This window comes from Sinocyclocheilus grahami, unplaced genomic scaffold (assembly GCF_001515645.1).
Source record: "Sinocyclocheilus grahami isolate Dianchi unplaced genomic scaffold, SAMN03320097.WGS_v1.1 scaffold380.1, whole genome shotgun sequence".
Lineage (NCBI taxonomy): Eukaryota > Metazoa > Chordata > Actinopteri > Cypriniformes > Cyprinidae > Sinocyclocheilus > Sinocyclocheilus grahami.
In genome coordinates, this window is record NW_015505559.1 from 1,337,649 (window position 1) to 1,358,136 (window position 20,488).

The window sequence follows — 20,488 nt, forward strand, 5'->3', positions numbered from 1 at the left end:
TATTTAAATACAAACTGAAAAAGCACTCTAATACTCTATTGCTCAGTCGTATGTTTCAAAATAAATCCATTTGCAGCTGAGTTTAATTTGGGAGTTTAAAGGCATAATTCAGCCAAAAAGATCGCTTCATCGCTGACTCACCCTCAGGTCGTTCCAAACCTGAAGATTTTCTTTTTAGTGTAACCAAAGATATTTTGAAGAATGCTGTGGGTCCAGACAACATTGTACCCCACTGACTTTCATTGTTATGGGAAGGAAAAGCTGAGACATTTTACAAAATATCTCTTTCTGGGTTACACAAAAGAAAGAAAGTCATTAAGTTTTGGAACATGAATAAGCAAATGACATCAGAACATTTTTGGGTGTACTATCCGTTTATAGTTAATATAATTGACCGTCTATAGTTTTTTTTTTCAATGCTTAAAACCTTTTTGTTTACACTTGTCCAGATTTAGAGTAAAATATGCTTGTCCATGTCCACATGAAACCCATTTAGCTAACACCAGAAATTTCACCACACTAGGGGCCACGAGGGGCTCATAAATGCAGCAAAATAATTTCATTTGAGCAGAAATCATCCAGAGAACAATACAGATATGCTAACACTCATTAAAGTGTTGTATCCTGATTACTATCCTTGTGCATAATTAACGCGTTTCATTTAATTGGGTATAATAGCCAAACACAATACATCATTAAACAGAAAGGGACAAATTCAGACAACATATTCTCACACTGGTGCTGAGTTCAGATGACCCTTATATTCCCATCGACACTACGGACAGGAATGACAATGAACAATACAGATATGCTAACACTCATTAAAGTGTTGTATCCTGATTACGATCCTTGTGCATAATTAACGCGTTTCGTTTAATTGGGTATAATAGCCAAACACAATACATCATTAAACAGAAAGGGACAAATTCAGACAACATATTCTCACACTGGTGCTGAGTTCAGATGACCCTTCTATTCCCATCGACACTACGGACAGGAATGACAATGAAGTGCCGAGAGAGTGTGCCGCGCGGAGAGAGGACATTCATCAACAGTCAGATTGAAACGAAGCAGGTGGCAGCTCAGTCTGGATACAGAATGAAACCAGAAAATGTACTGTATTTGTTGTTGTTTCCTCCGTGCGCCTTTCCGCCGTCGAGTTTGACATAAATCTCGTCGCCAGAGTCCAGGTGCAGCACAGCACTGTTGCTCGCGTAGTCGTAGTTCTGATCGGCGTCTTGCGCGATGGCGCTCGCCCGAACCTGTTCAAATAAACGCAGAATGTCATTCAGTGCCATGATAGCCTGTATATTAGAAACAAAGCTTCTCTTTTGGTCTTGTTTTAATATTTGTGAATAAGGAGAAATCACACCCTGTCGTTTTGCTAGTTTTGGTAAAGAATTAAGAAAGGCATGGCTTATAATAATAATGATTAAAAATTATTATTTGTTTATTATTACTGTACCAGTACTTATTTTAATACATCATACATGCATTAACCTCCTGTCTGCAGCAACAACAGCAAATGTTTTGTTATTAATGCACAATATGCCTATGCGTTCGACTGCTCTTTATCGCGTAATGCAAATCGTATTTTATTGTACGATGCATAGCGTATTGTTGAATTGTTTATTATATCCCCCAGAGAACCAGTGAGATTCAGACCGTTTGTCTTCAACGCCAATTGGAAATCAAAGAAAACAGATAACAAGGCCTTTTTGTCAGCTTACACCACTTTTCAGATTTTGATATTTAAAATAACAGAACATGTCTGAATCCGGTCACGTCCATAGAGTTCCTCGAACGCATCAGTCACGGATCTTGCTTGATATCACTTGCGCAATCACTTGACAATCGATGCATTTGGATCATATCAAAGTAATTGCATAAAACTCATTTGAAATTTTGTTTTATAAAAAATTTTTTATAATTTTTTTTTAATTATTATATGACTTGAACTGGCGTCACCTTAATGCACTTAAGCAAGTTCTGTCTATCTGATGTGAAAATCTGATGTGGAAATCTAGAATAAAGTGATAAATATTGACGTATGGATGTACCGCGATAAAGATGCTGCTACGGTTACTTACGCAACACGGCGCGTTGAGTCTAACTTTTGTGCGGAACGCTGTTTAAAAACACGGTTGAAATAAATCTATACCGTGGGAAATAATGTTCTTTAAGACCCACCATCTTTTTATCTTGATCCCCTTTGGGTGACTCAAGACTCAATTAGCCTTAATTCGCATCATGTGTTTGCTGTGTTGCTCCTGTAAACGTAGTAGAAATACCTGTCCGTTTTTACAGAGGTCTGCCCACATGCTTGTTCCGTCCCCTCCGCGCATCAGCACATGGTAGGTGAAGTAATAAATCCCCGATACCTGGCATGTAAACTTGCCGGTAGTGGGATCATAGTGGTTTCCCACATTTGTCACAACATCATCAAAGCGGAGCACCTCGTAGCCTTCGTGAGGGTTCTTGAGACCCACATAAAAAGCGATCTTGATGTTCCCCAACGCTGGACCAACGCCTTCTGTCTCAGTCCTCGCCGTTCCCGATGTAATGCCGGTAAATCCAGGTCTGCTGGAGTCTCCAGGTGGTCCCCTTGGACCAGGTGGACCAGGTGGACCTGGTTCGCCAGGTGGACCCCTGGGACCCGGTTTGCCCGGACGCCCCGGTTCCCCTCTAGTCCCTTGAGTGAAAGATGGTGGAATGGCACTGAGATCCTGCATCACCTCCAGCGCCGTGGCACTCGGTTTGGGATTGTACGGATCACAGATCATCCGACAAGTGCCCATCATTTCGTAGTGCGCTGAAACCACTGAGGTCTGGACCAGAAGCGGAATTGCGATGACCAGCGCCACGATCATGACGATGCCCACGACCGCGCCAATTATTCGCTTGGTGTGGAGCACCCGGGAAGCTCGCGCTAAAAAGTCCGGCTCGTTTTTGGAGGAAATGGTGACACGCGGACTGGAAAGTACGGCAAGCGTAAAACACTCTCTTTCCTTTAAATGTATATAAAAATAGACGCACCCACCAACACAGTCAGAAATGTGCCGTACCTCCCCTTCTTGTGACCTCTGGCAGAATAGCACTGTATTTGTCAGAGTTGTCAGAGAAACGATTGGCTTTGGCACGCGCGCCGGAGCGCGAGGCGGAGCGGTGAAAGTTGCGCGCAGAGAGAGAAGATGCGCTGACTGACGTAGCAACGCGGTTGCAGTTTGGATGAACGATGCTCTAAAGCTATAAATAAATATAGAGGATGATCCGAGCGTAACAGAACATATGTTCTCGTTCAACAAAATTGGTTTTAAGCCCACTTCTCTCTACAGACTTGTAATTGTGTTAATTGTGCAAATTTTAGAATGGGGAATGTTATAATTCTTCATGTTCATCAATCTTTCCATGCTGATGGTGTCTGTGCACCATCACTTTAGCATAACTGAGGTGGAGACTGCACCAATTAACATTTTAGCCTTTAGCACATGCCAACTTCTTGGGAGATATTATTCATGAATATACAGTGGTAACCTTAAATGGTAACATCGAACTGGATTTATTGAAGTCAAACATTTGGTTAAATATCACTGAATCAACAATGCCAACAAAATTAATGTTTCATGGGTTATTAAATCAGGTATAAATATCTCTCTAAAGTAACAATCACATGTGATCACTTTTTAACTGTGTACTATAATAAATATGGTAGTCGTATAAATCAAGGGTGTCCAAACTCGGTCCTGGAAGTTGCTAGCATGCCTAGTAAGACCTTGGTTAATTGGTTTAGGTGTGTTTAGTTAGGGTTGGATAGATAGATAGATAGATAGAAATGGACAAAACATTTCATTTGTTTCCGGCCCACATGGAAGACAGTTGTAATAATACAAAATCCATTTTAATATAAAAGTAGCAAACTAAATATGAAAACAGTTATTTCACAGTGGCAAAGACTGTCAGGCCTGGAATGAGGCCTGGAAGAGGCCACTTAAGAGACACAGTTCAACTTAAGTCAGGTGTGCAGGGGAATTTCTACCACAGCACCAAAAATATCATGATATCACTACAGATCATGCAACAATGTACTACCATTGCATGATGGTGGTAAATGTATACCATGCATCCTAGATTATTAAATTACTTGTTTCGTCCTACAGTGATATTTCTGTCAATGGTACAGAATGACCTTGAGTAGGTTGATCTGTGTTTCACAGGTGCATCATCAGAAGAGAGTAAACAGAGGCAGTGATGAAGGCGGATTCAGAAGGCAGTGAGCTGTTCTATCTAGCAGACTATGGTGGGAGTGAGTGTTTTACCTCAGGCCTTATCTAAAATGTGTGCCCTCTTACAAGGGAAAAACATTTGAGATGTGACATGTACGAGTGAAAATCTTGCTATTCCATTTCTACTATGCTATTTGCTCCCCTGTTTTTCTTTTATTTATGTGGAAAAGTTAATGTGTGTGGATGAATCTGTATGCCAGCTTATTCATGGCTGTTTTTGTCTGTGTGTGTCATTGTAAGTGTGTGTGTCTTTGTGTTTAAACTTATCTGCTCACTGGGCTGTTAGATGTGGGTCTGACTGCTGTGACTCAGGGTTGCGTGTGTGACAGGGACCATAACCATGAATAAACTGGCACACACATTCCCTCTTTCTTCAGTCACACACACAGCCATGAATATATTAGCCCTTGCACACATCCACTCATAAATAAGCCTGTGCTCACACACACACATAAACACACACACACACACACACACACACACTGCTCCGAGTGTTCACGGTGTGTGTGTGTGTGTTCACTGCTGTGTGTGCAGTGTTAAAAGAGGCAGCAGCCTAAAATGTGATTGTACATGCTAAGAACTTAAACGAAATAAGGACAACAGGAGAGTGGGGTAAGATGAGCTAGTGGGTAAGTTAGGCCACCCCCTGTGCACTTTAAAAATAAATTCAGTGGACCACAACTTAAATAGATGCATGATTGCAACTTAAATGTTTCGCTTTTCAAACCGATGAGCTTTGTAAAAATCGATGTGTTTCAGATAGGCGGGGCATAGAGGAGAAACAATTATGTAAAGTATGTGTAAAATAATGTGTTTTTTGGACCTTAAACTGCATAAACAAATTTCATTACACCAAATACACCAAATAATGTTCTTTTTAGCAACATAATATGACCCCTTTAATAGTGTATCTATGAAACTCTAGACACTATAAACATTTTTGTCATATGACCAAATGTTCAGGAAGTTGCTACCATTTCTAACTGCTTCCAATTGAAAGAAACAGATAACTCAAACAGTATTTTGTATGTCAGTATAATTCGTTATCAAAGAAAATGTATACAGATAAATACACATGAATATTTGAAATCACATGGATATTTAGCTAAGGAATGGGTATGTTCCTCATTGCATAAATTATATACATATACACCATTTTAATTGAAGGGTTTTCAATAGCAACAGACTTTGTTATAGTTGCATAAGTTTTACCTCTGTATTTCTCCTTGCATAGAGGAAACACTGTCTCATCTTATGGCGTATAATAACATTACATGAATTTAGACATTGTTTAGGTCCAGAGTTGAGGTTTTCTAAAGTTTTTCCAGGAGTGTGAATGTGCAAAGTCTATGAGTGCTGCATATAAATAATAATATGTTTTAGATAATCCTGTTTTAAATAATCCGGTGTATAAGAACACATCATGTCATCACAAAACCTAACTCGACCTAAATTGTAGCAGAATATTAAAATTGCAGTTTTCTGTTTAAACCTGAGTGTTTTACAGGTGTAGATGGCTCTTTTTGTGATGCAGAGCTGTAGTGAATCAACACTGACTCTGCCACAAACAGACCTAATTATGTCAAAAATACTTGTGCATGTTTGGCCTGTGTTGCCATATGTGTGTTGTTTGCAAATGAGAGTTAGCCTCTGTTTTTATGATGCTGCCTACTGGATACGGTCCCAAACACAGAGAGATGAAGAAAGTAATAGATACGGCGAGAGAATGATAGTGACCATCTAAGGTGTAGATGAATTTGCTTCTTCATCAGAACAGATTTGGAGAAATGTAGCGTTACATAACTTGCTCACCAATGGATCGTCTGCATGGGTGCCGTCAGAATTAGAGTCCAAACAGCTGATAAAAACATCACAATAATCCACAAGTAATCCACACGACTCCAGTCCATCAGCTAACATCTTGTGAAGTGAAAGGCTGTGTGTGTCCATCATTAAGATGTTTTCAACTTCAAACTGCTGCTTCCAGCTAAAATACATGTCGCCTATCTATAATATTGCTTTCTCCAGTTGATGTGAGAGGACAACAGGAGATGGACTTTTTCACTGGAGGAAGCGTCATTATGGATTATGGACTCGTATTTTGGTGACGGTTTAAAGTGTAAACACCTTAATGTGTCACAATCTCCAGTCTGTTGCTCATTCACATTTACACTACAGTTCCCATCATGCATCCTGCACTCAGTTGGCCTTGAACCACATCTGACACCATTCACCTCATTAACTCACCCTACTTAAGCACCTAGCTCGGATATCCTGGTTGTCTGGTCTCAGACTGTATTCTCAGAATTCTTATCTCCAGCGGTTTCCTCCTGCGTTCCCCCATGTCTCCCTGTCTTTGGCATTACCTGGATACTTACCTAAAAGAAGATGAGGTGTGTGCATTCCTCGAACCTCATCTTCACATCTATGATCTCTCCAGCAGCACCTGCAAAGACATGTAAACACCAGTTACCGCTACATCTATACTTGGAAATGCTATAACCTTGATTTACTGATCACTGCAATAAAACGGAACTGTTGTTGAACTGTCCATCTGTAACATGATGGATTTGTCTCTTATACACGTGCAGCTTTTCACTTCATTAAATGTTAATTAATGGATTGAAGTTGTGTTGTGGATTATTGTGATGTTTTTATCTGCTGTTTGGACTCTCATTCTGACGGCACCCATTCACTGCAGAGGATCCATTAGTGGGCATATGATGTAATAGTAAATGTCTCCAAATCTCCCTGGATGAAGAAACAAATTCATCTACATCTTGTATGGCCTGAGGATGAGCAGTTTTTCAGCAAACTGAACTATTGAATAAACTATTTCAGCTAATTGAAAATGAACTACTCCTTTAAGTTCTGCCTGCTCCTCTCACTGAAAACGATTGAGGTCTTATACACATATACTCACTTTGTCTTTGTGTGTGTGTGTGTGTGTGTGTGTGTGTGTGTGTGTGTGTGTGTGTGTGTGGCTCTGGTATACCCTACATTACGGGGACAAAATGTCCCCACAAATATGGCAATATCCACAATCCTTGTGGGGGCATTTATTTATTTTTGGTTAATAAATCATACAGAATTTAGTTTTTTGAAAATCTAAAAATTTTGTGTGATTGGTAGGTTTTAAGGTAATAGAAAATACAGTTTGTACAGTATAAAAATAATTACGTCTAATGTCCCCATAAACTGTGGAAACCCAAAGAGTGTGTGTGTGCGTGTTTAATGTGAACACAATATGTAAAAGCATCTGTTTTTGGAAGAAGTGGCAATTACAGTGCTGCTAATTACTGCCACCTGCTGTCAGTCACCCACCAATGCAATGAGAAAGAGTGAATGGTGAGATTTACTCTCATTCTCTGTTTATGTTCATATTTTTGGTCTAAAAGACCTATTTTTCTTGTGGATTTACTTCTGTCTTAAATTTTATCTTATGCTTTGCCTATTATGGTTGAAGAATATATTGCTGTAATTAGTGTTTAGAGTTGATTTACAGCTTTTCTATTTTTTCTGTTCAAAGGAGGAGATTGGAAACCATCAAACAATAATACTCTTCTACATATTGTCAAAACACACACATCATCTGCCTGTACACACACACACACACACACACACACACACACACACACACACACACACATACATCATCTGCCTGTACACACACACACACGTATGTGTGTTTAAATGTCAGTGTGCCATTAGCAGTGAATGTTTCCTGCTCTGGCCCATAGTGCTATAGCAGTCATACACACTTAAAATGCTAGCTTTGCCCTTTATGCGGCCGGACACACATAAATGCACACATAAATTCATATACACACACATATACAGTGAAGGGGGTCAAACACTAAGTGAAGACTATGACCTATAATCCTGTGATGTGTGTTTAACTTGCATATAAATATTGAAATAGTTAATAATGAAATCATCATACCCTTAGGTGCACTTAATTGTAAAGAATTGGTTAAACGTACTTGTATGTTGAACTAAGCACCTCTCAAACACTTACCATCATGTTGAGTTCACACAGGTAATAAATACAGACATGAAAACTACAGAGATTTGATAATAAAATCAAAATATCAAAAATATTTCTAAGACATTATTGGGAGATATAGAATGACAACTGATATTTCTATGCATTGTAAATAAATAGTCTACTATACTGTATAAAGATCTCATTGATTTACATTATAAGCTATCAGAATTTGATCTTACTTCTGGGCATATTAATATCCGCAACTCCACAAAATGACATATTTTTGCTCAGTTTGGACCTCTGAATAAAATTGAAGTGTGTTTTACTTTTCAAGTATGAGCTCCATATTCTCACTATATCATACTATATGAGCCATAAAATATATATATATTGGATTTTATATATTAGATTTTGTCAGAAGGTTTAACATACTGTTCCTGATTATTATTTCTTAAGTCAGGCTTCACAGCGTTACAACATTAGGGGCCAGATTTATTAAATGGCAAATTAGTGGGAGAGCACAATCCCATAAAAGCGCCAATAGGAGTAGAAAATTCTGTGGATTTATCTGATGTGTGTGTTCATCCATAACTGCAAATGTATGGAGTTTCTTGCTTTTTATGTTTATTTTGTTTTTATCATTAGTCTGCAGTGGTTGGAAGTGCATTTGGTGTGAAGTGCTACCAAGGGTCATAGGCCAGGTTAAAGTGGAGCTGGGAGGAGGAACTGCTCCCAAACTGTCGAACTGACCGAAAATCCTAGCAGCATTTCTACTTTGTGTGCATTTAAGGGGGATGCTGGTCTGTCTGGAGGCAGGCGTCACCCTTGGCAGGACCCCTGAGTCTGTACTTGTACTGAGCTCAGTCTTTTAAGAGCTGATAATCAAGAAATGCACATGTCACTTGACATGATTTATTAGAGAAAATACGTTCATCATTTTTGGATCAGTATTTACTCAGTATTGTTATTTCAAAAGCAAAACATCTTGCATTGAAGATTACTGCCTTTGATGATGCCAGACACATACAGGTCAGCAAGGGAGGTGTGTTTCACACAGTTCAGATGTTTTCTGCTCTTGTTTGTTGAGTTCCCTTTGACACTGAATCACGTCTCGTATGTATGGGATGATGTTAGACTCAAAATGATTAATAGATGCACGCACAATTATCCATGTACTGCATACATTTTATACATGTATCTTACTAACCACAAATAAATGCTGTAAACTGTGAAAATGAAGTCTCAAAATCCAAATGAACCGATTCGACTGGAACTAGACGTCAATTAATGCACGCGTGTCACCTGATCCACATATGCACGGATTCCTTTTTGCATGAGCAATTTATGATATATTAATGCAGAACAGAACATTTTTATTCACAAACATGTCTGTATTTGTTCAAATCGCTGCACAATCATTTAATCCCGAATTCCACAGACTCAAATTTAAAGGCATTTGTTTGTGGTTAGTAAGATACATGTATAAAATGTAAGCAGTACATGGATAATTGTGCGTTCATCTATTAATCATTTTGAGTCTAATATCATCCCATACATATGCGCTTGTCTGCTGTTTATCTATGTCCACAGTGAGGAAGCGTGAAGGACACATGTCCGTGTTAGTTATGCCATCATACTGTAAGCATACTAAAAGTTTAATAATGGTCACAAACATTCCCTGTGTTCACTGCTGGACATCTCAACAACTCAGTCCAGCTTCTATACAGCCATTTATGGGAGTTGGAATGATTTCATACTGTATGAGAGTTCAAATGTTCAAATTTGCATAGGTACAAATTTTCTGTGAAGAAACTGACAAGTGACAAGTCTGACAACTGACAAGTCGCAACATTATTTTAACAGGTTTTTGCTGTGTATTTATTGATCCTTATTACAGATCTTTTAAACCTGAAAAATTGCTTACATTTTTATCATAATTTCAATTCAGGCTCGAGTGAAATCACTTTTTAAATTTGGTTGTCTAGATATATCCGAGAGAAACATGAATTTGCTCCCATTTTCCATTGGTGGCTTTGGTCATACATAAAATCTCCCCCGGCCTACACTGACATGTTCTGCTGGGATTTCTTAAATTTTTTTTTTCTTGTCTGTCTGAACTACAGCTGTCCTGAGGCAAGGTGGAGCGTGTCTCCACACCAGAACAGATGAGCTGACTTTGCCTTTTAGGAGAGAGAGAGCGAGAGAGAGAGACAGACAAGAGAGAAAGTCAGAAAGTGAGAGACCCAAAGGAAGGTCAGCTGTGGGGATGTAAATAATGTTCGTGTAGATTTGCCTTTCAAACACAGTATTTGTGTGTGAAATAGAGAGAGAAGCAATGTGTAAAATCACTCAAATAAATCCATGACTGTGCGAGAAAAAAAATACAAAAAAACAAAATCTCAGATCATTTTGCGCCAAGGTAGACAAGGCAAACAATAAATTAGAGCAATAATTCATCAAACTGAGAAATACGTCATTATTTACTCACCTTCGCATTGTGTGGAAATATCGTGGCTGTGTTTTCCATGGAATTAATTTGAATGGTCACGGATACAGAAAAAAGTAGCCCATATGACTCATGCTTCCAAGACTTCTGAAGCCATACAATAGATTTGTGTGAAGTATAGCCTAAAACATCATCATTATGCACTACATATCTTACTTCTGCTTTAGTTCTGAAAACAACCAGATCATTTGACCAATTAGACATTTAAAAAAAATCAAGATCAGACAGACAGACAGATATTCCTGTGTATCTTCGCTCATGACTCCGCAGGAAGCTTCCTCACTTCCTGTCCCTCGCTTCCTCGTGGTGCAATTAGGGAATTGAGATGCCGTTCAAGATGGTTGAGTTCGATCGGTTTCCGGGTCACTGGCTGGAGGACAAAGGAGCAAGAAAACGGGGAAGTAACTATTTTAGTACTGAGAGGCACCACAGATGGATCCTTCGCAGCCTCACGTGTCCTAGAATTCATTGCATACCTGTGACAACAGGATTTATTTATGAGAAATTGCCAGATTAGACTTTTAAATGTACCCCAGATAGAACACGCACGTCTGCAAGATGTATGTTAAAGATCACTTCATCTGGAAAGCATTTGCTGTTTACAAACATCTGATAGACGTCTTTTAAGATGTCAGTTTTACATACATTCTAAATCATAAACATCTTAAAGACATCTACTAAACGTCTATTTGACTAAACGTCCTATAGACGTATTGCAGATGAGCAAACACTAAAAAATATGTCATGCAGATGCAAATGCAGACGTCAAATAGACATTTCTGTGATGCATGTGTGCTATCAGGCAAAGTATTGTTTTCTACTTTATCGAATAATGTAATTTATGTAAGGATACAAATGAAAAAACAAAGAAAAATGTATAGAGAGTACTTCAAATCTTCGTAAGATCACAGTTGCAAGGCAACAACAACAGTCCTCTGTTGGCTAGACTGTCCCATTTAATAGAACCAAATACAGAAACTCGCTGCACATTCTTACAACACAACCACAGAAACGTGCTGCAAATTCTTACAACACAACCACAGAAACGTGCTGCAAATTCTCACAACACAACCACAGAAACGTGCTGCAAATTCTCACAACACAACCACAGAAACGTGCTGCAAATTCTCACAACACAACCACAGAAACGCGCTGCAAATTCTCACAACACAACCACAGAAACGCGCTTCAAATTCTCACAACACAACCACAGAAACGCGCTGCAAATTCTCACAACACAACCACAGAAACGCGCTGCAAATTCTCACAACACAACCACAGAAACGCGCTGCAAATTCTCACAACACAACCAAATACAGAAACGCGCTGCAAATTCCCACAACACAACCACAGACACGTGCTGCAAATTCTCACAAGTAACACAACCACAGAAACGCGCTGCAAATTCTCACAATACAACCAAATATTTGAGTATTTGCAGCACGTTTGTGTTGTGAGTATTTGCAGCGCGTTTCTGTATTTGTTTGTGTTGTGAGAATTTGCAGCGCGTGTGTTGTCAAATTGATGACGACGTTTTTTTAATTTGCATGTGTTTTTTTTTTTATTTGTTGCGCGTTGAGCTTTCTCGGCCACCGTACAAAACCAATGTTACACCGTGTCTTCACCGGACGCGAGCAGCGCGACAAAATACTATAGAACTCATTATAATCAGTGATGCTGTCTACACTGGATGCGGCGCGACACGACAAATCCCAGACAGAAAACTGCTGCTGCGTTCTATTCATGACGTATTGACACAAATTTCAAATGATTTTCAATGGTCGCTTTGTCGCGTCCAGTGTACTAGCCAGACTTTAGCTGTTGCGGCACAGACACGGTGTTACAAAGCATCCTCGGCATCCGATCGCAGGCCTTCCGCTCCTTGAGTTCTCTCCAGTGCTGGAAAGCTGATCCGATATTTACACAGGTCCTACTTCTTGCCTTATCGTAAGCCTTCTTTTGTTCTGCAGATGGTTTCCTCTTTTGTTTTTTATCAGCCATCTCTATCTTTCTGTCGCTCGGCTCGGCTAATGTCCGTCCTGTGCACTAAGCGCTCTCTCCTCCGCATCATGAGTAGACACGCCCCTTACTGCTGATTGGCTACAAGTTTGTTTTGGTACTCAGCCCGACTTTAAGGGTTGGTTAAAGGGTCAACAGTGTACAGAGGTAAATTTGATTATTATAAGGGGACACAGTTCAATCTATTTATATTATTGTTTTGATAAATGAACAACTATTTTCTTTTAAAAATGATTTGTTTTCCCCTGTTTATTTATGATTCAAGGAATAACTATCCTGTTTAATGATATACTGAAGATAGTATATTTATGTGAGTGCATTAGCAAAACTTAACCAACCAGTTCTGACTCAAAGACTGTGTGTGTGTGTGTGTGTGTGTGTTTGTGTGTGTTTGTGTGTGTGTGTGTGTGTGTGTGTGTGTGTGTGTGTGTGTGTGTCTCATCTACCCGAATCTGACTTGTTGTCTCTACATTAAATATCCTTATTTGAATCCTTGTCACCCTCGCCATCCTGCCTGCCTCCACACACCTGGACCATGACAGAATAACCGACCCCAAAAAAAGTAAAGTATAGCGGCGTCTTTTCCCTCGTTTGTTTTCCCGGTTTTTGTCAGTTTTTATTTTTGTAATGGATTACCCCGCCTTCCAAATCCTCCTGCTGAAGCAGGAGGAACGCTCTCTTCAGGACCACACAAATGACTTTCTGTCCCTGGCTCACCTCACGCACTACCCGGACAATAGCCTCTGCAGGTTCTATCAGGTTGGACTTAACGCCACCACACGAGCGCAGTTGCCCGGGGAAGGTCCTCGAGAGAGCTTCACCACCTTCGTCGAGTGGGTGCTGGTGTCCTGCAAGTCCCAGCTAACCGTGGGCATCGCTGATGACGACACCAGCCCCACTCAGGACCCTGAGCCCAGCCCACCATCTCCCCGTGGTATGGAGCATAAACCTGAGCCCACCGATGACGGAGAGGCATTTCCCGCCGCGATCCACGATCCACGAGGAGCTCCGCCCCCTGCATCATGGCTGAGGATGAGCGAACTATGGAGGAAATTCAGGGCCAAAATGAGGAGGAGAGACCGTGGAATCCTCTGTCGAGCCTAGGAATGGCTCCCGATCCCCTGTCGAGCCTCGGAATGGCTCCCGATCCCCTGTCGAGCCTCGGAACGGCTCCCGATCCCCTGTCGAGCCTCGGAACGGCTCCCGATACCCTGTCGAACATCGGAATGGCTCCCGATCCCCTGTCAAGCCTAGGAACGGCTCGCGATCCCCTGTCGAGCCTCGGAATGGCTCCCGATCCCCTGTCGAGCCTCGGAATGGCTCCCGATCCCCTGTCGAGCCTAGAAATGGCTCCCGATCCCCAGTTCAGTCCGGGAAGGGCTCCTGATCCCCAGTTCCGCCCAGGAAGGGCTCCAGCCCAAGAGCTCTCTCCAGTGCCCGCTCCTCAAAAATGACCGCCCTCCCACCCGCTCCGGCCTCCTCCAGCGTCACCATGGTCGGAGTCTCCCTCGCCTCCACCTCCAGCCTCCGAGGCCTGGACTCTGCCTTGGCCTGTAGACCCAGTGGCTCCACCTCGGCTCCTAGCTCCCTTGCCTCCACCGTCACCCATCGATCCATCAGCTCCACCCTGCTCCCTCCTCCCTCCACCTGCTCCGCCGCCGCTGGTCGGCCCCTGGAGTCGGTGGACATTCCTCCTCCAATGGCTCCTCCCTCCGTCGGCTCCACCGTGGGCCGCTATTATGGCTGTTGCCTGGGTCCCACCTGGCTCCTCCTCCTGCTCCGGTTCCCTCCTGTCGTCTCCCTGGCTCCTCCCTCCATCGTCACCTCCCTGGACTCTGTTAGCCGTCCTCCTCCAGGAAGTCCGTCCACTGCCGGAACCTCCACCAGTCTGGTCTGCCTGCCAGCCCTTTGCCTTCCCCTGTCACCATCTCACATCCACTACTTTGTCCTCCTCCTAGTCCCCCTCCGCCCCTCCCTCTGTTTCTACGGTGCGAGGACGCACCTTCCGGGAGGGTGGAGTAATGTAACGCCCCTGTGGACTGTTTATTGTGGTTTCTTCCCCTTTTGTTAGTTTAGCCCGTTCAATCATTAGTTAATTATCCTCATTGTGCTCACCTGTCTGCCCCTCGTTATCTGCACTATATTAGTTCCTGTCTGTCTGAGCCTTGGTTGTCGGTTATTGTGAATGTTACCCCGAGTGTGTGTGTGTGTGTGTGTGTGTGTGTGTGTGTGTGTCTCATCTACCCGAATCTGCCTTGTTGTCTCTAAATTAAATATCCTTATTTGAATCCTTGTCATCCTCGCCATCCTGCCTGCCTCCACACACCTGGACCGTGACACATACATACATCACAGCTGGCACAACAACCAAATAGTCACCAAAGTTACAAATTACACATCACACAAAACACCAATACGCTGTCTGAGTAGCCACTAATAGCCCTGAAATTGCTGCTGAATGTTTAATCAGTGAAAATAGTCTGCACTCTTATTATTTACTATAGGGATGTCCAAAGTCCTGCATAGTCTCCAACCAGCTTCAGCACACTTGCTTAGAAATTTCTTGCAGAGATGGTTTTATTATTGGCAGATACCAAGGTCTGTGGTTCTAATTCTATTATTGGAGAAAGTGTAACCATCAACTTGGATCACATGTGCCTTGATAACCAATCACATCACAAACATGTTGAAGATTTGCCAAATAAGCTGTTGATTCACTAAATACTTTTCCCACATTGTTTTCCCACAAAAGCAGTTTATTCAGTGTAGTGAAGCCTCTCCTCTACTGATATCCGTTAAAAACAGCCTTCCTTATGCACCACAGTGTTATGCTTTTCTTTGCTAACCTTGGAGGATTACACTAAAGTGGCTTCATTTCTAGTGAGTCTGAAGTCTTTGATTAACTGGTTCAGGTGTGTTTAATTAGGGTTGCAGCTAAAAGGTGCGTTCACACCATATAGGAATTACTGTAATTCCAACTTGTAAAAAGCATTCACGTCCTCGAAGAACTCGTAATTACAACTTGTGAACTGGGGGTTTTCTGAGAGCTACGACTTGTACGTGACCGCTGTACCACCTGACCACAGCAGGCTCTGTTTAGGCATTGATAGTGTTGCCATAGAAAAGCATAATTCCGAGTCCGAGGACATGAACAGCTCCGAGTAGAACATCACGTGCTGTCATCTCGAAATTACGGTAATTACGATATGGCATGAAAGCAGCAAAACTCTGCAGATGAGTGGTCCTCCAGGAACAGAATTGGACACCCCTGGCATAGAATTAATGTAGACTTCAATGCCCAACACCACTTGTTCTACTCAAGGTGATTTTGTAGATGTCACACTACAGAGTCACAGTCATAGCATTTACATGAATACTAAATAAAGTGATCAGGTCGATGTGCACGTTTATATGTCACAAGCTTCAATATTGGATTTGATCTTTTGGCATACACACATTGCACAAATATACAGTTTCCTACAGTTTCCACATACTGTTCTCCTGTCATTGCTTCTTTTCTTTGTTTTAAAGAGCAGACTTAATATTTATCTTTTTCAGGTCCTAATTAGGAGACAACGAGCATGTGAAGCCTTGTACCATGCTGCTTATATTTATCAAGCAGTAAAACCACCCATTATGACACTTCATTCTACAAAAACAACAGCTCGTTCCAAGTCTCATATGTCATTGCGCCATTTTTATGTCATTGCACGTTCGCAATATTTTCCCATTTTGGGTTTTCAATTCGATCAAGTGTTTATATGTCCTCTCAATCAGATTAGAGAAGGTCTACAGCACCCCTTCCAATCCGATCGTTATTTCATTTGAATAGAGCTCAGTCGGATCAATTAAGATGTTTACATGAAGGCTTTTCAGTCCGATTGAGCCATCAATCTAATTACTAATAACCTGTTTAAAAAAGCTCCTGGATTTTGCCTCACCCTTCAGGTGGAAAAGTGAGTCATGGGAATTTTTGTTCCCATCTTGCTTCTGTAACGGCATCATGCTTCCATCAAAGGACAGATCTTCACATGCATACTTCCATGGACATAAAATGGACAAAATGGAGCAAATCTTCTCCATCTATTTATAAAACTGTATGCGCTTAATGAGTGCTTAGTGAGTGCGTGAATGTCCAACATTACACAATCACATTTGAACTCTGTGTTCATGTCTAGGTTAATCTGAAATTGGTTTGAAAAGTGAATAGGTAAAACCATGAAGTCACTGTTCTGACTGTGAACTTTAAGATATGCAAATAAACCTCACACCAGACCACAGCCAACCACAGTGCTGGATTGGAAAGTTGCCAATTTGCAAATTCCTCCTTCTCAAGAGGAATAAACGCAAGGCTGTCAATCTTTCTAGTAAACTGTTGTGGATTGTTGAGCAAGAACAGTTGTGAAAAAATAAACAAGGAAGCCCTGCAAGAAGGAATTTGGGAACTTTGGAAACAGCAAATTTTCAGGACCTTCTGCACCAACTTCATAATCTTCTCTTCAGAGATCCTCCAACTGTGTATTTCAGATTTTCTGGTTCTTTTTTATCTTGAAGCACTCTTTTCTTATTTGCCCCAGACTGAAAGGTCTGCTCTTACAGCTGATTAGCTCTTATGTACCATTATTTCCAGATGTGCCTAAAATTAACTAATCTTGTTTTGCATGATGGTAATGTTTCAGATGCTGCTCCAGTAAAGCAACATCCATACAGGGTTATTCCTGAAAAGCATGCACTCTTGAGCAAAGAAGTCCACGGGAGAGGATTTATGAATGGAAGTGAAGCGATGCAACTGACACTGGCAGGTCACGTGATAGTAACAACATGACGGATGTAGTAAGTCCCAATTTCCTTCATATCTATACTACATAGAACACACTTTTTTTAATGGTCGCAAATAAAAATGTAGTAACTACTCAAACAGTACACAATTTCAGACGTACCTCTGAAATGTTTGTGTCAGATGAGAAATGAAAGATCACCCCACTTTAAAATAATCACATTTTGTTGATTTGCAGCCTGAAATGAAGACGGACACAGTTTTTGTTTTATATTGGAGCTTATAACATCCAAGTGAAAGATATAACACCAACATGTCAGAATTTTTTTTTTAATGAGTTGGAAAAAGGATCACCCCCCTCCTAAAAATGACTTGTAATCTCAATCAGGTGTAGCTAATCACCTTCTCAATGGCACACAAACCATTTGACTTTCAACTGTGATCAGCTGTGGTCATTTTTTATTTAGCTCAGCATAAAAACAGCTTTCCTGGAGCATTTCAGTCCTTGGTAGTGCAACTGAAGCAAACAATCAACTATGGGTGGCAAGCCACTGTCAAAAGATCTTTGGGATAAAGTTGTGGACAGGCACAAGTCAGGAGATGGATACAACACATTTTAAAATACTTTATCAATGCCAAGAAGCACAGTGAAGTCTATTATTAAGAAGTGGAATGCATTTGGTACGACACAGGCCCTCCCTTGATCAGGACGTTTCTCCAAACGGGATGAAACAGCCAGGAGGAAACCGGTCAGAGAGGTGACCAAGAGGCCTACAGCAACTCTGAAGTAATTACAGGAATTTATGACAAATTCTCCACAAATGTGGCTTGTATGGGAGGTAGCAAGAAAAAAGCCGCTCCTCAAGGAAGGCCACATGCAGTCATGACTGAGCTTTGCCAAAACGCACCTTGAGGTTTCTGAGGCAGATTAGACTAAAATTTAATTATTTGGCCTCAACACCAAACGATATGTCTGGCAGAAATCCAATACAGCTCACCATTCAAATAACAGCATTCCTACAGTAAAACATGGAGGTGGTGATATCCTGTTATGGGGTGTTTCTCTGCAGCAGGGACTGGAAAACTTGTCATGATAGAAGGAAAAATGGATGAGGCAAAATACCGTCAAATTCATGAGGAAAAGCTGCTGCCCTCTGCTCTGTCAGAAAGTTGTCAATGGGAAGAAGGTTTACCTTCCTACATGACAAATGACCCAAAGCACACAGCAAAACTGAGCACACAGTGGTTGAAGAAGAAAAAGGTGAATGTCCTTGCATGGTCAAGTCAGAGCCCAGGCTTAAACCCCACTGAAAATCTGTGGAATGACTTGAAGACTGCAGTCCACAAACGCTCACCATCAAATTGAACTGAACTTGAGCAGTTCTGCAAAGAAGAGTGGGCAAATATTGCAAAGTCTAGATGTGCAAGGTTAGTAGAGACCGAGACGAATCCCAACAAACTAAATGCTGTAATTAAAGCTTGAAGTCGCTCAACAAAATACTAATACAAGGGGGTGATCCTTTTTCCAACTCATTGATTCATTTATTTATTTATTTTTTCTGACATGTTGGTGTTCTATCTTTCACTTGGATGTTATAAGTTGCACTGAGTAAATACAGCTGAATAAAATAAAAACTGTGTCTGTCTTCATTTCAGGCTGCAAAGCAACAAAATTTGATTATTTTAAAGGGGGGTGATTCTTTTCTATACCCACTGTATGTACTGTAGGGGTTAGTCCAGGACCATGTTTGGGAACCACTGGATTAAGGTGTTGACTGACCACAGTCCTTTAGTCTTTCTGCAGTGTAGTTGGAACACCAAACAGCGTTTGATTAGATGGATGCTTCTATAGTCTTCTCTTTTACAAATTCATCAATTTAAAGGGAAAGCTGGTGCAGTTCTGCCCCCTGTTGGAGGTTGAAATGTAATTCAGCTACACCTTTACATTTATCCTCCCAAGACCCAGCAGACAAAATGGTTTGCAATTGGACCTAACTTATTCAGCTTACAGTATTTATGATTTCTAAAACTGACCATAGACTGAGCCCCTGATCATGGGATAATTTGTCACGCTCCTGATGCCAGGACTAAATTCTAGAGTTTTCTCATGTCCATTTGATGCTCTTGATACACAATGGAGAAATGTGGCATTTGTGAATTTCTCTCCTAACTGGAAACACATGATTTTGGGGTTGGAGATACTTCCAGCACAACCAAGATTTAGTATTTAGGATGATCATAATATTCCCGCTTCAAATATCCAAAGGTCTTGTAAAAAGCATTTTCAAAAGAGACACTACTTAAAAATGATGGCCATTGATTTACTTTACATTACATCATAATCCAAAATACATGTACAGTGACAGATTTACTCTAAAAAACATCACTGTGAAACAAAGAGGAAAAAGATGCATAATTAAATTTTATTCAAAAGTAACAATAATAATTATAACAATAACAATCATTTGAAAAAAAATTATAATAATTCATGCATCCGGTGTTTACAACAATATAATTTAAATGATCAGTTTAACATATAACTTGACAAAAAATTAAGTAATGTCTATGTAGTCCCCTATCCAGAGCAAGGCTTCTTTCCAGTGAGTGCAGAGCAGGAAATAGCAGAGTGATTACAGAATGCTTTGAGTGATGAGAAGAAAATTTTGCTGAACCAGTCCACTCTTCTTGTCACCCAGCTTGGCAAATAAAAAAATAAAAAGATTGTTTACATACAAGATTAGCAATAAAGCTGATGTTTATTATTAATGAAAATGCTTAACTCTTGTTGTTAAAAGTTGCGATAACATATGATGGTTACATTACAAAGATGTCAGCTGACCCAAATATTGTAATGGCACAATATATATCTAGTTACAATCTGGGATCCTGAAAAAGCTGTTCAAGTGACATACCAT

At 40.8% G+C, this 20,488-nt stretch overlaps 1 protein-coding gene across 1 annotated transcript; it reads right to left on the reverse strand.

The window, feature by feature from the left end:
* Nucleotides 1-886: 886 nt before the first annotated feature.
* Nucleotides 887-3,073, reverse strand: c1ql2 (complement component 1, q subcomponent-like 2). The gene is made up of 2 exons (XM_016230928.1): nt 2,292-3,073; nt 887-1,262 (listed from the first exon to the last, which is right to left on the reverse strand). Exons 1-2 carry the CDS (start codon nt 2,868-2,870, stop codon nt 1,083-1,085), a joined length of 759 nt encoding a protein of 252 aa, XP_016086414.1. The 5' UTR covers nt 2,871-3,073; the 3' UTR covers nt 887-1,082.
* Between the last annotated feature and the right edge of the window lie 17,415 nt (nt 3,074-20,488).